This window comes from Microcaecilia unicolor, chromosome 12 (genome assembly GCF_901765095.1).
Source record: "Microcaecilia unicolor chromosome 12, aMicUni1.1, whole genome shotgun sequence".
Lineage (NCBI taxonomy): Eukaryota > Metazoa > Chordata > Amphibia > Gymnophiona > Siphonopidae > Microcaecilia > Microcaecilia unicolor.
Window position 1 is genome coordinate 21,354,316 of NC_044042.1, and position 17,111 is coordinate 21,371,426.

The 17,111-nt window shown below is 47.5% G+C and overlaps 1 protein-coding gene across 5 annotated transcripts in view; it reads right to left on the reverse strand.

Moving 5' to 3' along the window:
- Positions 1–17,111, reverse strand: part of SCUBE3 (signal peptide, CUB domain and EGF like domain containing 3) — a 297,033-nt gene that overhangs the window by 91,870 nt on the left and 188,052 nt on the right. For 3 of the 5 annotated variants that reach the window (XM_030221600.1, XM_030221601.1, XM_030221599.1), the window contains exon 7: positions 8,383–8,430. The exons of the other annotated variants lie outside the window; for them this stretch is intronic. In XM_030221600.1, coding sequence (XP_030077460.1) covers positions 8,383–8,430 — 48 coding nt within the window. The remainder of the gene's footprint in view (positions 1–8,382; positions 8,431–17,111) is intronic. 5 annotated transcript variants of the gene reach the window in all.

Here is a 17,111-nt window from a genome sequence, read left to right on the forward strand (position 1 = left end):
GTGCTCTTCAGCTTGAAGAAAAGGCGGCTGAGGGGAGATATGATAGAGGTCTATAAAGTAATGAGTGGAGTGGAACGGGTAGATGTGAAGCGTCTGTTTACGCTTTCCAAAAATACTAGGACTAGGGGGCATGCGATGAAGCTACATTGTAGTAAATTTAAAACAAATCGGAGAAAAATTTTCTTCACCCAAAGTGTAATTAAACTCTGGAATTCATTGCCAGAGAATGTGGTAAAGGCGGTTAGCTTAGCGGAGTTTAAAAAAAGGTTTGGACGGCTTCCTAAAGGAAAAGTCCATAGACCGTTATTAAATGGACTTGGGGAAAATCCACTATTTCTGGGATAAGCAGTATAAAATGTTTTGTACATTTTGGGGATCTTGCCAGGTATTTGTGACCTGGATTGGCCAACGTTGGAAACAGGATGCTGGGCTCGATGGACCTTTGGTCTTTCCCAGTATGGCAATACTTATGTACTAATGCTCGTTATTTGTAGGAATGCCCCCATTATGCCCATGACCCTCCCATTTCCAGCCCCCCTTTTTTAGATCACGCCTACATTTATGTGTGTAAATTCCAACTAAATTCCAAGGCTCAAGGTCCAGGGGGTCTGAGAGGGTGTTTCATCCAGCAGCAATGTGCAGCTACCCCTGGCTAGGTCCTGTGCCGCATTCAAAATGGTGCCCCTAGTGGTAGTCTCGCACTGCTTCTGGTAGAGGTCATATTCCCATATAAGGAAATATTTCCTTATATGGGAATATGACCCAAGAATATGACCTCTAGCAGTAGTTGCGCAGGTTGCTGAATCCCACAGGGCATCAAGATGCGATCAAGGACGATCTTTTCCCCGTATCTTGATGAATTCCCCACTTAGTGGCTATTCTATAAAGAACAGTAGCCACCTGAAGTGCAAAGTGGAGACTCTTTTCCCCAGGAGCAGGGGTTGGGTGGGGGGGGGGGGGGGGGGGGGAGGGGGAGAGAGCAAGAGGAAACTGAACACCTTCTTCTATAGCATAAATATCTGTAATTTAATAAAAATGTTCAGCACTTTTTAGTAGCCCATGTTATATGATATCTTCACTCAGCTGACAATTTGCTTCCAGTCATCGTCTCTTATTTGTTTTCTAAATTAGCATAAACTCCTCTAAATTCCAAGAGAGCTTGATGAAAAACAGGCTGCCATGCTTGCTCAGTTTGTTAGTTAGAAGCGCTTCTGATCAGGGTTGCCAGGTGGAAATTTTTTTTCCAGCCCACTGGAGCCCAAAAAACAGCCCAAAAACCGCCCAAACACAAACCCCGCCCCTGACACCCCCACCCCCGCGTCATCAACCCCGCCCCCGCCGTCACCGGCCCCGCCTCCCACGTCACCGGCCCCGCCTCCCCGTCATCGGCCCCGCCTCTCACGTCATCGGCCCCGCCTCCCCGTCATCGGCCCCGCCTCCCCGTCATCGGCCCCGCCTCCCACGTCATCGGCCCCGCCTCCCACATCACTAACCCCGCCCAAAACGTCATTAACCCCACCCAAAAACGTCACTAACCCCGCCCCCCCGCGGCCGAAAAAACCGCCCGAAGCACAAAAACCAGCCCAAAAAACCGCAACCCGCCGCGGGCAAAAATTTCCCGCGGCGGGTCGCGGAAAACCGCCCAATTGGGCGGTAAAACCGCCCACCTGGCAACACTGCTTCTGATATTAGTGAAGGAACAGGGAAGCTGGCTTAGCAGGGGTTAACACAGGTTCATTTCGACCATCTGGTGACCTTTCATCATTACTATCTTATGCTCAGCTAATTGGACTGTGCAATCAGTTTTGAATGCAGCAAATTAAAAAAAAATACATAAATTAAAAATTATCCAATACGTCCTTCATTTCCAGACAACCCTCATATACTCCTGGGGAAAGGGGGAAGGGGCCATTAAGCTGTGATGATCTCCATCGGTGTTGGGGGCACATTCACTCTGCATGCGCTATGGCAGAGATGTGACATGTGCTATTATAGCTTCATACCCTGAAATGCAAACCGAATTTGCTGTTGTGCCTGTAAATTTGACCATGTATCTCCGTTACTTATGCGCCATCACTGACTTCCTGTCCAATTCTGTGGTCAGTTTAAAATTCTTACCATAATCCACAAGATACTATATTCTGCTGCCCCTATGTATTTTATCTTCAAAGTTATGTCCCTATAAACCGATACCAAACAGAGAAGAGGGGACTCAATGATGCAATGAAGAACGGAACACAAAAAGAAAAGCATGCGAGCCTCAGGAATTGGCGTGAAGAGCAATCTTTATTAGGAGACCTGACATGGGCTGTGTTTCAGGAAATGGCTGCTTCAGGGGTCAGCTGCGATTGATATTCCAAAATGTTCAATGACTGTGCCTCAATCATTGTCCCATGTAAAGGGAAATGGGACTTGATATACTGCTTTTCTGAGGTTTATGCAACTACATTCAAAGCGGTTTACATATATTCAGGTACTTATTTTGTACCAGGGGCAATGGAGGGTTAAGTGGCTTGCCCAGAGTCACAAGGAGCTGCAGTGGGAATAGAACTCAGTTCCTCAAGATCAAAGTCCGTTGCACTAACCACTAGGCTACTCCTCCACTCATTCCACCAATAAGAGCCAACCTCATCAGTGATGTCACAATGGCTTGATTGCTGGATACTTGGCTCACTTCTGATATTATGATGTCATAAGGGAAAGGGGGAAAGGGAAATGGGACTTGATATATCTCCTTTCTGAGGTTTTTGCAACTACATTCAAAGTGGTTTACATATATTCAGGCACTTATTTTGTACCAGGGGCAATGGAGGGTTAGATGACTTGCCCAGAGTCACAAGGAGCTGCAGAGGGAATTGAACTCAGTTCCCCAGGATCAAAGTCCACTGTACTAACCACTAGGCTACTCCTCCACTCTGAGCTGTTAAAATGCTTAGTTAGTTGCTCTGACACCGAAACTGGATAGCATAAAAACTCTGATCAGCAATGTGCGTTGTTGACAGCAAACCGAACTGCTTTGAGCAACGTACATTGCCAATCAGAGTTCTTTATGTTATATCCAGTTCGGTGTCAAAGCGTCTAAGCATTTTAATAGCTCAGTTCTCCTTACATGGGACGATGATTGAGACACAGTCATTGAACCTTTTGGAATATCAATCGCAGCTGACTCCTATAAACCAATATGACCTCTTTGTTCGGCCAATGAGCTGCTTCTTTCCCTTCCTTGCTCTACCTGTGCTCGTCCAGAAAGCATTCGTCATTCTGCGTTCTATTTCCTTGGCTCTCATCTGTGAAATTCTCTTCCACGTGAATTAAGAGCTGAAGGTGTATTTATTAAGCTTATATCCCAACTCAAGGCCCATCTGTTTACACAAGATTTTTCCCTATAATCATGTGGATCAGGTCCAGTAGTCAACATGGATGCAACATAGTCATAGACATTAGAATATTATGGGGCTCATTTTTGAAACAGAAAAACATCTAATACATTTTTTTTCTTATTATTATTACATTTGTACCCCGCGCTTTCCCACTCATGGCAGGCTCAATGCAGCTTACATGGGGCAATGGAGGGTTAAGTGACTTGCCCAAAGTCACAAGAAGCTGCCTGTGCCTGAAGTGGGAATCAAACTCGGTTCCTCAGTTCCCCAAGACCAAAGTCCACCACCCTAACCACTGGGCCACTCCTCCACTATTGCTACTATTTGAGATTCTACATGGAATGTTGCTATTCCACTAGCAACATTCCATGTAGAAGTCAGCCCTTGCAGATCACCAATGTGGCCGCGCAGGCTTCTGCTTCTGTGAGTCTGACGTCCTGCACATACGTGCAGGACATCAGACTCTCAGACTCACAGAAACAGAAGCCTGCGCAACATTCCATGTAGAATCTCCAATAGTAGCAACATTCCATGTAGAATCTCCAATAGTATCTATTTTATTTTTGTTACATTTGTACCCCGTGCTTTCCCACTCATGGCAGGCTCAATGCGGCTTACATGGGGCAATGGAGGGATAAGTGACTTTCCCAGAGTCACAAGGAGCTGCCTGTGCCAGCGGTGGGAATCGAACCTAGTTCCCCAGGACCAAAGTCCACCATTCTAACCACTAGGCCACTCCTCCACTAGGCCACTCCTCCACTACACAAAGAGGCAGGTGGACTTTCTTTTTTTGTAAAAATATCCAAATCACTATTTTCGAAGCTCATTTTTAAGACATTTTTCTATGCAGTTCGTCTAAATCTCAAGGGGGCACGTTGCAGGCATGTTTTGGGCGGGACTAGGGCAAGCTTACGATCTGGATGTTTTTCTGAGAAAACGGTACATTGTAAAAATGTCCAGAGAGCAAAAAATAGGATGTTTTTTGACTAGACCTGTTTCAATAATAACTAAGTGCCAAAAAAAGTGCCCAGATGACCACTGGAGGGGTAAAGGCGTGAACCCCCCCCCCCCCGCTTAATCCCCCAGTGGTGACTGACCCCCTCCCACTCCTCTAAGAGGTGAAAGCGAAAAGGGACGCAGCCAATACAAACAAATGAAAAGCATTTGTTGGTATCGGCTGCGTCCCTTTTCGCGGACCTAGCAGCATTATACTCCCGCTACTCCAGCACTCAAAGTTGGTTTGACGTGCAGCAGAGGATTTATTGACCCCTGAAGAAGGCTTTTTCAGCCGAAACACGGACCGTGTAGGGTCCCAACTTTGTTTGGAGCTCTTACTCCTGTGTTTTGGCTGGCCACTTGGACTTGTTTTCTTCCACCCCGTCTTTTCTTTCCTTAAATTTGGGCACCATTTATAGAATTTACTCCAAAGTGTGCAGAATTTAACAAAAAAAATTCTGCACAAAACATTTTGAAAATGTTTTGCACAGATTTCCCCCAGGAGTACTCATATATCTAAACCAAAAGTTTCATTTTTATATAAGTAGCTTGTCACCAGAAGAATGTTCCAATAATGTCGATTTTATTACTTGTTAGCAATATATCATACAGAATTAGTGAGTTACAAAATGCAGAAGATAGCCCAAAAAAAAAAAAAAGAATTTGCTATGTTTAAACAGAGGTGGGAAGCATCTTAAGTAAAATCATTATGGGTATAGAGTGACTGGAAGTAATAACTGATCCCATGTGACATTCAGCAAGTATCCTGGACTGGAAGGCTTTTTGTTAATCAAGATGACACATTTATATTTTTAGGCTCATTTTGCTTAAGCAATCATGCCTATTGGTGAGGGCCAACCTGTCTGACTGTCCTTCCTTTTGTATGCATCTGTTTGTGCACATGTAAACAAATAGTAATGCAAAGCAGAGCAGTGGGAAAAGTGAGGAGTTGGTGGGAGCTCCCAGATCCTGCTGATGAAGTTTGGCTAAGCTTCAGAGAAGGGGTGAGGTGGAAGAGAAAGGACTGAGATAGAGAGAAAGAGGAGGGGGGGGGGAGGAAAGTTGAGGGACCAAGCACAAAAGAAGGGAATGGAGAGAAGGAAAAGAAAGTGTGAGAGGGGGTGGAACATAAGGGAAGAGTGTGGGGTAGGCAGGAGGTGAAAAAAAGGGGGGGTGATGGTGAAGGGGTGGGCGAAGAGAGAAGGTAAAACAGAGAAGGGAGGGGATGGAAGAGGTGGAACATAAGGGAAGAGTGTGGGGTAGACAGGAGGTGAAAAAAAAAGGGAGGTGAGGATAGAGTGAAGAAAAGGTGATGGGGAAGGGGTGGACTTAGAGAGAAGGTAAAACAGAAAAGGAAGGGGATGGAGCACAGCACAAGGGGAGTTTTGGATTATGAGGGAGTAAAAAGAGGGAGGCGAGGTGGGGCTGGACAATAAGGGGTGCGGGTGGGGCTACAGAGGAAACAATAAGAGAAGGGAGTCAATGGAGGGTGGGTGGAAGGAAAGACATGGGGTTAGAGAGGAGGAGAGGGAGGTTGAGCACAAGGGAAGGGGTGTGTTCAGAAAAGAGGTAAGGAAGTAAGGGGTGGAGCATAAGGGATGGGGTGAGATTAGAAGGGAGGAAAGTGGAAGAGGGGTGGGAGAGAGGTAAGGATAAGTAAAAGGGCAGTGTTAGAGTGCACAGAACGAAAGGGGGATGTGCAGAGAAAGGAAAGAGTAAAGGGGGAGGAGTTGAATTGGAAGAGTATTTGGAGAGCTGGGAAGGTAGAGAGAGAGAGAGAGAGAGAGAGAGAGAGAGAGAGAGAAGGGAAAGGGGAGGAGATAGAGGGAGGAAGTAAAAAGAAGTAGCAGGGGAAGGAGGAGGATCATAGCGAAGGGAAAAGAAATAGGCCAAGAAGGTGACAGGGCCAGGAAGATAGTGCAGGGGCTCAGAGCAGTGCCGTAGCTAGAACTGAATGGGCCCCAGGCAGGCAAAATCAAGATGGGCCCCTATAACACCATTTTCCCCAAGTTAGTAGGATTTGGGTGGGGAGTAGGGGGAAGAGGAATCCCTTCAGAACTGCAGTAAATACAAGATATCAGAGATGTACATTTCCAAAGCGATTTTACAATTAATAAATTCAACATAAAATGTATTTTCTTCCTCTGTTGTCTGAGCATTGCTTTGGTCCCAGTGTCCCTTCTCTGCTTTTCTCCATTTTACCTTAACTCTCTTTCCAGGGTCTCCCTGACCTTTTTGATATTTGTTATCTCTCTATAACCAAATTAAAAGGCGTTTATTGAAGCATTCAAAGATTCAACTCAAGTCGTGTTTCAGCCACAATGGCCTGCCTCAGGAATCTTCAGTGGGATGTCTCTACATCTGATGGCTATTCAAACAAACACCAATAATTGCGCTTTTGTGTAAGTAAAGTTGCTAACACAAAACAACGCTTCTAACAGACTTCCACGATGTCTCGCGAGGCCACAGCTTGAACTCTTGGCAGCCATTTTCAAGAAGCAGCGGCAGCAGCAGCAGGGATGTCAGTGGCAGCAGGCATGAAAGAGTGGGGTCCTTTCCTTCCCCCCAAACAGGCCACTAGACCATCAAGGCAGCAAGGTAGGCCCAGGAGGGGAAGAGAGGGGACAAGCTGCTCATGGATGGGAGGAAGGGAACAGGGCAAGCTGCATGTGGATGGGAGGCAGAGAAGGGGGCAAGCTGTTCGTGGATGGGAGGGGAAAGGAGAGAGGGACATGCTGTATATGAAGTGAAGGGAAGGGAAAAGGGGGGAATACAGGGATCCTCAGGAGCTTAGCGGAGATTGGATGGCAGAGCCGGTGCTGGGAGGCGGGGCTGGTGGTTGGGAGGCGGGGCTAGTGCTGGGCAGACTTATACGGTCTGTGCCCTGAAAAAGACAGGTACAAATCAAGGTAAGGTATACACCAGGGGCGTATCTGGACTCTGGCGGTAGGGGGGGCCAGAGCCAGAGGGAGGGGGCACATTTTAGACCCCCCCCCGGCGCCACCGATCCCCCGCCCCGCCATTTCCGGACCCCCCCGCCACTGCCAGACCCCCCCCTCGCCACCAATGACACTCTCCACCCCCTCCCGCCGCCACCAACGCTCCCCCACTGCTGTCACTTACCTTTGCTGGCGGGGGACCCCAACCCCCCGCCAGCCGAGGTCCTCTCTTCCATGCAGGTTGCAAGTTGCAATGCTTCCTGTTCTTCTGACGTCCTGCACGTACAACACGCAGGATGTCAGACTCAGAAGAACAGGAAGCGTTGCAACTTGCATCCTGCACGGAAGAGAGGACTTTGGCTGGCGGGGGCTTGGGGTCCCCCGCCAGCAAAGATCGGCGACGGGTTGGTGGCGGGAGGGAGGGGGAGGTGGAGAGGGTCGGTGGTAGGGGGGTCCAGGGCGAAATCTGCGGGGGCCCAGGCCCCTGTGGCCCCACGCAGATACGCCCCTGGTATACACAAAAAGTAGCACATATGAGTTTATCTTGTTGGGCAGACAGGATGGACCGTGCAGGTCTTTTTCTGCCGTCATCTACTATGTTACTATGGATAGGAGGGGATGGAGAGGAGAGGGGGACATGCTGCTCATGGATGTTTGCTTTTTTTTTTTTTGGAAATGTACATCTTTTCTGATTTTGCACTTAGACTGTGGAAGACGATGCATTTCTGTTACTTTTTACCAGTATTTTCACTGCTGATAGAATCTGGCTTTCTTTGGGGGATCAAGGTGACTGAACGGCAGGGGCCAGGGGCGAGCTGGAGCAAATATGGCAGCCCTAACCCTGTGGGGTATCATCAAGCTTCTAACTTCCTATTGCTGAATGAGAGAGGCGTTGGAGGGCTAGTGCCTCCGAAACAGCTGCTCAGTAAGAGGTATTCCAGTGAAGATTTAGGCATGCAGTTAGTCAAGCTGCCAAGTTAGCCTCAGACAAATAATAGTGAGAGTTAAATTCCCTCAGGAAAGAAAAAAAGGGAAAAGAAAAGAAAAGAGAGAACAAAAATATTTACCATTAGAAAACATCTGGGGGGTAACGAGTTGCTCAAGTCGTCTCTCCCCTGTTTAACATTATAAAAAAGGGTTTTAGAAACAATGTCCAGTAAATGATAAAGCGAATCTTTTTTTTTCTCTGCTGATTTCTGCATCCATAAACCACATTGTCACACAGTAATATAGTGAACCAGCGGGCACGGTGCACGGCGATGCACCTTACAGGAATGAGAACAGTCAGCAGGGATTTGTTTTAATACAGCAACCCATGAAATGTCCAAGCATGATCAGGAACGCTGCTTGAATTAGTCTGGATTCTACCAGTAAAAACCTATAATTAACAATCATGTTTTTTGTTGTACTGAAAAAAAAAACACTTAAGGGAGCCAAGATGTAACTTGAATCTTAGTCTGCCAGCTTCAAGTAAAACTGAGACAGATACATAAACATACCACATTTCAAAAGAAAACAGAATTTTCAACAGCACCCTTAAAGTCAAGCACGTTTTCAAATTTAAATAAGAGACAAGGACGTACGCACTGTGTATTTGGAAAACGTATGCCTGAAATTTTCCTAGCCAGTCACTGGAAATCAGTGTCATGTCAAAGAAAAATCCAACCCCCAACTAGAAATGATCTGGGAGGTGGAAATTCAAATGCAATGTGATTTGTTTGCATGCTGCCTCCGAAAAAATATAGGGAGCAGCAAGATCCCAACTTCCACTGCTCCTTCCTGTTGTCCCCCCATCAGGACCTCATCTCTACTGTTCCTTCTCTTTCCTGATTACTTATAGGAAAGGCTCTCCAAGTTAACCAAACTATTCTCTGTAGCATCATGTGAAGGTCAATTTTTCATAAAACATGGAGAGAGGAATTAAGGTGTCCAGGCTGGGACATGCATAATCAGGGCCGCAGAGAGACAAAGTCGGGCCCAGGGCAGGACTGCCCCCCCCACCTGGGCTGCTGCTCCATCGTGCCCACCCCCAAACTCAGGCCGGCGCCCCCTTCCTGTGTCTGCTCCTCCTTCAGTTTGTCATCTCCTGCTCCTGTGTACCGGGACTCGGAATAACGCAGTCATCTGAGTTTTGACACACAGGAACAGGAGAGAGACAGAACCGGAGGCAGGCAGGCAGGAAGAAGTTTCTGCTCCTTTGAAACCTTGCCGGCGCCAAGCCCCCCTTGGAGGAAGGCCAGAGGAATCATCCCCCCTGCCCCCCTTGGCGGCCCTGTGCCAAACCTAGGCCCTGGCCCGAAGTCTGTGTCTGCTCCTCTTGGTCCTTCCTAGCCTCCAAGGTGGGCCCGGCGCCGGAGTTTTCTCTCTCCTGCTCCTGTTGAGACGCGATCACCCAGGCCCCGCAGGAGCAGGACAGAGAGAGAGACCCGATGCCGGGTCCCTCTTGGATAGGGTTACCATATGTCCAGATTTACCCAGACATGTCCTCTTTTTGAGGACATGTCCGGGCAACCGGGCGGGTTTTGCCAATCAGCCCGTTTGTCTGGATTTCTGGACAAACGGGCAGGCTGGTGGGCAGCCCCCCCCCCCCACTTGGGCTCTAGATCCCCCTCCCGCCAAGGTCTGGCTACGCCCCTGTTACACAGTTATAGCAAAAATTCATTTCTGTTCGTAAAAGCTCTTCTGTACTGTAGTGAAAAAGAACAGTTTCAGATATACAGTGGGGGAAATAAGTATTTGATCCCTTGCTGATTTTGTAAGTTTGCCCACTGACAAAGACATGAGCAGCCCATAATTGAAGGGTAGGTTATTGGTAACAGTGAGAGATAGCACATCACAAATTAAATCCGGAAAATCACATTGTGGAAAGTATATGAATTTATTTGCATTCTGCAGAGGGAAATAAGTATTTAATCCCTCTGGCAAACAAGACCTAATACTTGGTGGCAAAACCCTTGTTGGCAAGCACAGCGGTCAGACGTCTTCTGTAGTTGATGATGAGGTTTGCACACATGTCAGGAGGAATTTTGGTCCACTCCTCTTTGCAGATCATCTCTAAATCATTAAGAGTTCTGGGCTGTCGCTTGGCAACTCGAATCTTCAGCTCCCTCCATAAGTTTTCAATGGGATTAAGGTCTGGTGACTGGCTAGGCCACTCCATGACCCTAATGTGCTTCTTCCTGAGCCACTCCTTTGTTGCCTTGGCTGTATGTTTTGGGTCATTGTCGTGCTGGAAGACCCAGCCACGACCCATTTTTAAGGCCCTGGCGGAGGGAAGGAGGTTGTCACTCAGAATTGTACGGTACATGGCCCCATCCATTCTCCCATTGATGCGGTGAAGTAGTGCTGTGCCCTTAGCAGAGAAACACCCCCAAAACATAACATTTCCACCTCCATGCTTGACAGTGGGGACGGTGTTCTTTGGGTCATAGGCAGCATTTCTCTTCCTCCAAACACGGCGAGTTGAGTTCATGCCAAAGAGCTCAATTTTTGTCTCATCTGACCACAGCACCTTCTCCCAATCACTCTCGGCATCATCCAGGTGTTCACTGGCAAACTTCAGACGGGCCGTCACATGTGCCTTCCGGAGCAGGGGGACCTTGCGGGCACTGCAGGATTGCAATCCGTTATGTCGTAATGTGTTACCAATGGTTTTCGTGGTGACAGTGGTCCCAGCTGCCTTGAGATCATTGACAAGTTCCCCCCTTGTAGTTGTAGGCTGATTTCTAACCTTCCTCATGATCAAGGATACCCCACGAGGTGAGATTTTGCGTGGAGCCCCAGATCTTTGTCGATTGACAGTCATTTTGTACTTCTTCCATTTTCTTACTATGGCACCAACAGTTGTCTCCTTCTCGCCCAGCGTCTTACTGATGGTTTTGTAGCCCATTCCAGCCTTGTGCAGGTGTATGATCTTGTCCCTGACATCCTTAGACAGCTCCTTGCTCTTGGCCATTTTGTAGAGGTTAGAGTCTGACTGATTCACTGAGTCTGTGGACAGGTGTCTTTCATACAGGTGACCATTGCCGACAGCTGTCTGTCATGCAGGTAACGAGTTGATTTGGAGCATCTACCTGGTCTGTAGGGGCCAGATCTCTTACTGGTTGGTGGGGGATCAAATACTTATTTCCCTCTGCAGAATGCAAATAAATTCATATACTTTCCACAATGTGATTTTCCGGATTTAATTTGTGATGTGCTATCTCTCACTGTTACCAATAACCTACCCTTCAATTATGGGCTGCTCATGTCTTTGTCAGTGGGCAAACTTACAAAATCAGCAAGGGATCAAATACTTATTTCCCCCACTGTAAGGGATTACAGTGAAAGCTGCTTTTTAACCCCCCCCCCCCACCCCAATATTCAGCTCTTTGCAGTCAGTGGTTTTAAAGCCACTGACCGTCATGGTCTGAATCTAACCCAGATATTCAATACCGGGGTGACACTAAGGGGGAAATTCTATACAGATGTAAGGCACCAAAACAGGGCAGAACAGTGGCGTAGTAGCCAGGCTTGATATTTTGGGTGGGCCCAGAGCTAATATGGGTGGGCACTATGTATGAGTAGTGTTTCTTGGGATACTACAAAATAATGCCTAAGAATTCACTTGATGATGGATTTCTAAGTAGTCTGCCCAACAGCTGCCCCGCATTAACATATACCACATACATACTTAATGGAAAAAAAACAATATTTTTAAACATAGTTACATTATGTCATATCAAACTTGACCAGATATAAGTCTACTATAATGGCAAATATATCAACACACGTAACATGATCCTACAATATAATTACAACAATGGCATATACTTTGCTTTGTACTTTATGAAACAACACTAGATCCTGCAAAGAGGCTTCTCAGAGCCTATATTGCAAACTATAACACCAGTTCCAATAACAGCACCTTTAAAAAGGCAGCAGTGAACATACACAACAGCAATACGTATCCCATTGGAAAAGCCAGACAAGTCAGACTCATAGATCCCCACACAAACCACATGCCAGCTGAAACTCTCACCTGCTCGGTCGCATGCAGACCACAGACCAACCCTCATCAATTACAGAATAAAGGACCAAAAATTAGAAATGCATTGATCTACTTTCTAAATTTCTATGCCACACTATCTCTGCAATTCTAAGTGGATCACAGTTCAACACGCATAATTTTAAAACATATTACAAAAACATAAAGACCTTCCCTTCCCTACCCCCCCCCCATCCATCCCGATGAGACTGGCCCCAAAATAATTAGTTAATGGGCTCCAATGATTTAATTATCGGAGTTAATAAGCACTTAATTGGCACTAATTATGAGTTGGTCATTGATCTGGCTGCATGCTGTTCTGTAACAATCAGCACCTAAATTGGATCGCGGCCAACTCAAAAGAGAGTGTGGCCATGGGCGGGGCATGGTAAGGTCAGAGGCAGGGGCGTAGCTACTATGGGGCCACGGGGCCTTGGCCCCCATAGATTTGGCCCTGGACCCCCCTGCCGCGACCCTCTCAACCCCCCTTCCCGCTGCCAACCCTCCCCCGCCGCCGTCGCATACCTTTGCTGGCAGGGGACCCCAACCTCCGCCAGCCGAAGTTCTCTCCTCGGCTGCGCAGCGTTGCTTGCTGAATGATCTGATCAAGTTTCTGTGTGTGCGTCTGACGTCCTGCACGTTGTACGTGCAGGACGTCAGATGCACGTACAGAAACTTGAACAGATCATTCAGCAAGCAACACCGCGCGGCTGAGAAGAGGACTTCGGCTGGCGGGGGTTGGGGTCTCCCACCAGCAAAGGTACGCGGTGGGAGAGGGTTGGTGGCAGGAAGGGGGGGGTCGAGAGGGTTGCGGCGGCGGGGGGGGGGGGGGGTGAAAGTTGGTGATGGCAGGCAGGTGGGGGGTCAGCGGTGCCGGGGGGGGGGGGGGGGGGGCTAAAATGTGTCCCCTCACCTCGGGCTCTGGACCCCCCTCCCGTCGAAGTCTGGCTACGCCCCTGGTTAGAGGTGTTCACAAAATGTGAGTGAAGTGTTGCAGACTAGCAGGGATCCACGCTCAACTTGTGCGTCAGGATTTACACCAGGTTTCAGCTGGCGTTAAGTCCTCACACCGAAAACTGGGCACGGAATTGGGTGCTCAGTGCTCTTCTAGAAAAAGTACTCTCTACACAATAGTGTCGGGCATCATTTATAGCAAATTCCCCTCAGGGTGCACTCCTGGAGATCATTCCATGTGCCTATTTTATTAAAGGCACATAGACACCTACTACTACTACTACTTAACATTTCTAAAGCGCTACTAGGGTTACGCAGCGCTGTACAATTTAACATAGAGGGACAGTCCCTGCTCAATGAGCTTACAATCTAAAAGACAAGTGAACAGTCAGTCCGAAAGGGGCCGTCAAATTGGGGCAGTCTGGATTTACTGAACGGTAAGAGTTAGGTGCCGAAAGCAGCATTGAAGAGGTGGGCTTTAAGCAAAGACTTGAAGATGGGCAGGGAGGGGGCTTGGCGTAAGGGCTCAGGAAGGTTGTTCTAAGCATAGGGTGAGGCGAGGCAGAAGGAGTAGTCTTGATAAAATAAGCAAAACATAAATCTCCCCCAATATTCGGTGCTATTTAACTGGTCAGAACGGCTTGTGACCGGTTAAATAATGCTTAAACGGATATCCGCCGATATTTGATGGGGGATAACCGGTAACCCCCCCACTGAATATCCCCATTCAGTGGATAGCCAGTTATATCGGCCAATATATCCAGCTATCCGCTGATCTTTAAACCTGATTTCGCGTTCATATTTGGTGGTATACCTGGTATATCTTTGGCCAGTTTAAAAGATAACCAGTTAAGTCTGAATATTGACTTAACCGGTTATCTTTAAGCTGCCCAAAATTAAACTGGATATTCAATGGCGGTCACCAGAAACGGCCCAGCATTGAATATTCGAGCTTAGCGTTGACCATTACAGTTAGCCGGTCTAACTCCCGCGGTCTGAATATCAATTCCAAATGTTTAAGGTACCTAGTTGTAAAATGTTTGGCAGTTAAAATTTATTGCGAAGAAGTGTAGAGTAGTGTCCAAGGGGTGCAGAAACCCAAAAGAGGTGTATTTACTAGAGGATGAGAAGCTGATAAGCACAAATATGGAGAGGGACTTTGGGGGGATAGTGTTGGAGGATCTTAAGGCAACAAAATAATGTGATAAGGTGGTAACTGTAGCCAGAAGGACGCTAGGCTGCATAGAGAAAGATATATCCAGCAGAAGAAAAGAGGTGTTAATGCCCCTATAAGGCCTCATTTGGAGTACTGTCTTCAATTTTGGAGACCTCATCTCAGTAAGCACATCAAAAGACTTCAGGCAGTTCGGATGAAGATGACAATAATGATAAGTATAAGAAAAGACTTGAAGACCTGACTATGTATACTCTAGATCAGGCTTGTCCAACCCATGGTCCAAAGGCCAGAACCCGGCCCACCAAGTGCTTTTTTCTGGCCCTCGGAAGATTGGCAATTCTTGATTCCTGCTTCCCCGCAGCGACTTGGCATTCTGTGGCTCAAGCTTGGCAGAGAGCCAAGTCATCCTAGGGAAGCAGGAATCCCACTGTTTTCTTCTGCAGCTGAAGCCAAGTAAGGGAAAAGAAAATGGGTGAAGGCTGGGGGGGGGGGGGGGGGGGGGGGTTGTTGTTACATTAGTGAGAGAAACTGGGAGAAGGCTGGGTGACATTACATGAGTGAGAGACTGGGTGAAGGCTTGAGGGGAGAGGGGGGCTTACATGAGCAAGACTGGATGAAAGCTGGGGAGGGGATGACGTACCACTATATTTTGGCACTATTTGACGAAACATGTGGCAAAATACAACGGAGACTGTTTTGGCCCTCTGGATGTTACAAAAGGAAAGGCGGGATAAGGGGGTATGATAAAGATATTTAAATACTTAAAAAAGATATTAATATGCATACTAATCTTTTTCAGAGACAGGGAAGTAGTGAAACTACAGGTCATGAGTTGAGGTTGCAGGGTGGGAGACACAGGAGAAACGTCAGGAAAGACTTTTTCACAGGAAGGTTGGAAGTTGTGAAGACAAGAATACACGGGATAAACACAGAGGATCCCTATATAGAAAAAGGAAAGAGAAGATGGCGCAGTGCCCCAGAGGTGCACGGAGCCGTAGCTAACATGGCGCCGTGCACCGAGGGGCATGCGCGTTCATGCCATCGGGGTGACAGGAAGCGGAGTGGGTGTGTTCCTGCCGCAAATGGGGGCACCCCTCTGGCATGGGAGGAGAGAGAGCGGGGTTTAAAAACCTCGGGTTGGAGCTCGGACGGCCTCTATTCGCGTCCGGGCTCCAGGTGCACCCACCCCTCCCTCCACGAGCTATCCTTATGTTTACTTTGTTTTATACATTCTGTCGCAGCTTGGCGGGGTACCCAAGCCTGATGGTGTAAGCTAGGCAGCTGGGGCAGCTGCGCTTATGGTTGAGCTCCCTTGCTCGACGGCGGGGAGCTCAGGTTACGATTGGTCAGTCTTGCTATGACGGCGGACTGGGTTGGACAATGAGCCTGAGGCTGGATAGGCTTGGGTATACCCATGGTTGAGATGTTTTGTATCCAAATAAAGCTGCGGCCATGTTATGCCATATAAAATACTGTGTACGTGTAATTATTGTATTTCCTGTACTGATGTGAATTTGTAATCCGAGGTGTCTCGGCTGCCCATGTTATCCAATTAAAGCAAAACTTCAATGACCTCACAGCTGGAGTGAGCTTTGGTGGCAGCTCCAAAGGTTGAGAAGGTAGTCTGGGTCCCGTAAATAGCGGTGCCGTATCAGGATCAAGGCTGGAGCGGGCTTTAACAGCAATTCCAGTAGTTGGGAAACGGTGCCAGGCAGACTCCTACGGGCTGTGCCCCAAAATTGGCAGAGAGAGAGATTAAGAATACACCAGTGTTTAATCATGAAACAGTGAAACCTATGCAGACTGCCAGATACAACTCCGGCCACCTTGGTGGGTAGACTGAATAGACCGTGCGGGTCTTTACCTGACCACATTTACCCTGTTACCTCCATTTATAACATCAGGCTGACCTGGGGAGCATGTGTTCACAATAATGCAGCGGAGGAATGAAGTTAGGGGGAGGGTAAGTTGCATAAGGTCCAAGTTTAAGTACAGCCAAGAGTGGCTAAATGAAACACAATGAAGCAACAGGAACAGAGTATCCACAACAAAGTTTTCCTCTAAAGGAAAACAAAAATGCATGAAGCTAATTTTTTTTTTTCAAGCCTGTTTAGGAGTCATTAAACCAAAGGCTCTCCCTCTCCCTACTGAGAGGGAAGTGGGGGATCCATCGAGAACCACAGAGGCCTTAAAAAAACACACACACACACGATTAAAGAACTATTAGCAGTACTGTCCTTCCTTTACCACCCTGTAATTACTTAAATTCTTACACAATGGGTCCCACTTTGTTCAAAGGTATGTTACTCATTATCTCCATGTTTTTTTTTTTACTTTTTAAAAGCTGCCATAAAACTTTTAAACTGAAAACAACTGGTGGCTGCTTCATGAAACTGTCAGTTAAGAAATCGGCTGGATTCCCTCCGCTGAGTGCTTGAAATGAGGCCTGACTTATAGGTCTGCCAACCTGCTCTTCAAACGGACTTCTGCATCCAGGCCCCAATACACAAAACTCCAGCGCCATAAAAATACTGCCCGAACAGCATAGAACAATGCCCTAATGCAGTGGTTCCCATGCTTGGTCCTGGAGGTACCCAGCCAGCCAGGTTTTCAGGATACCCATAGTTAGGGTTACCTAG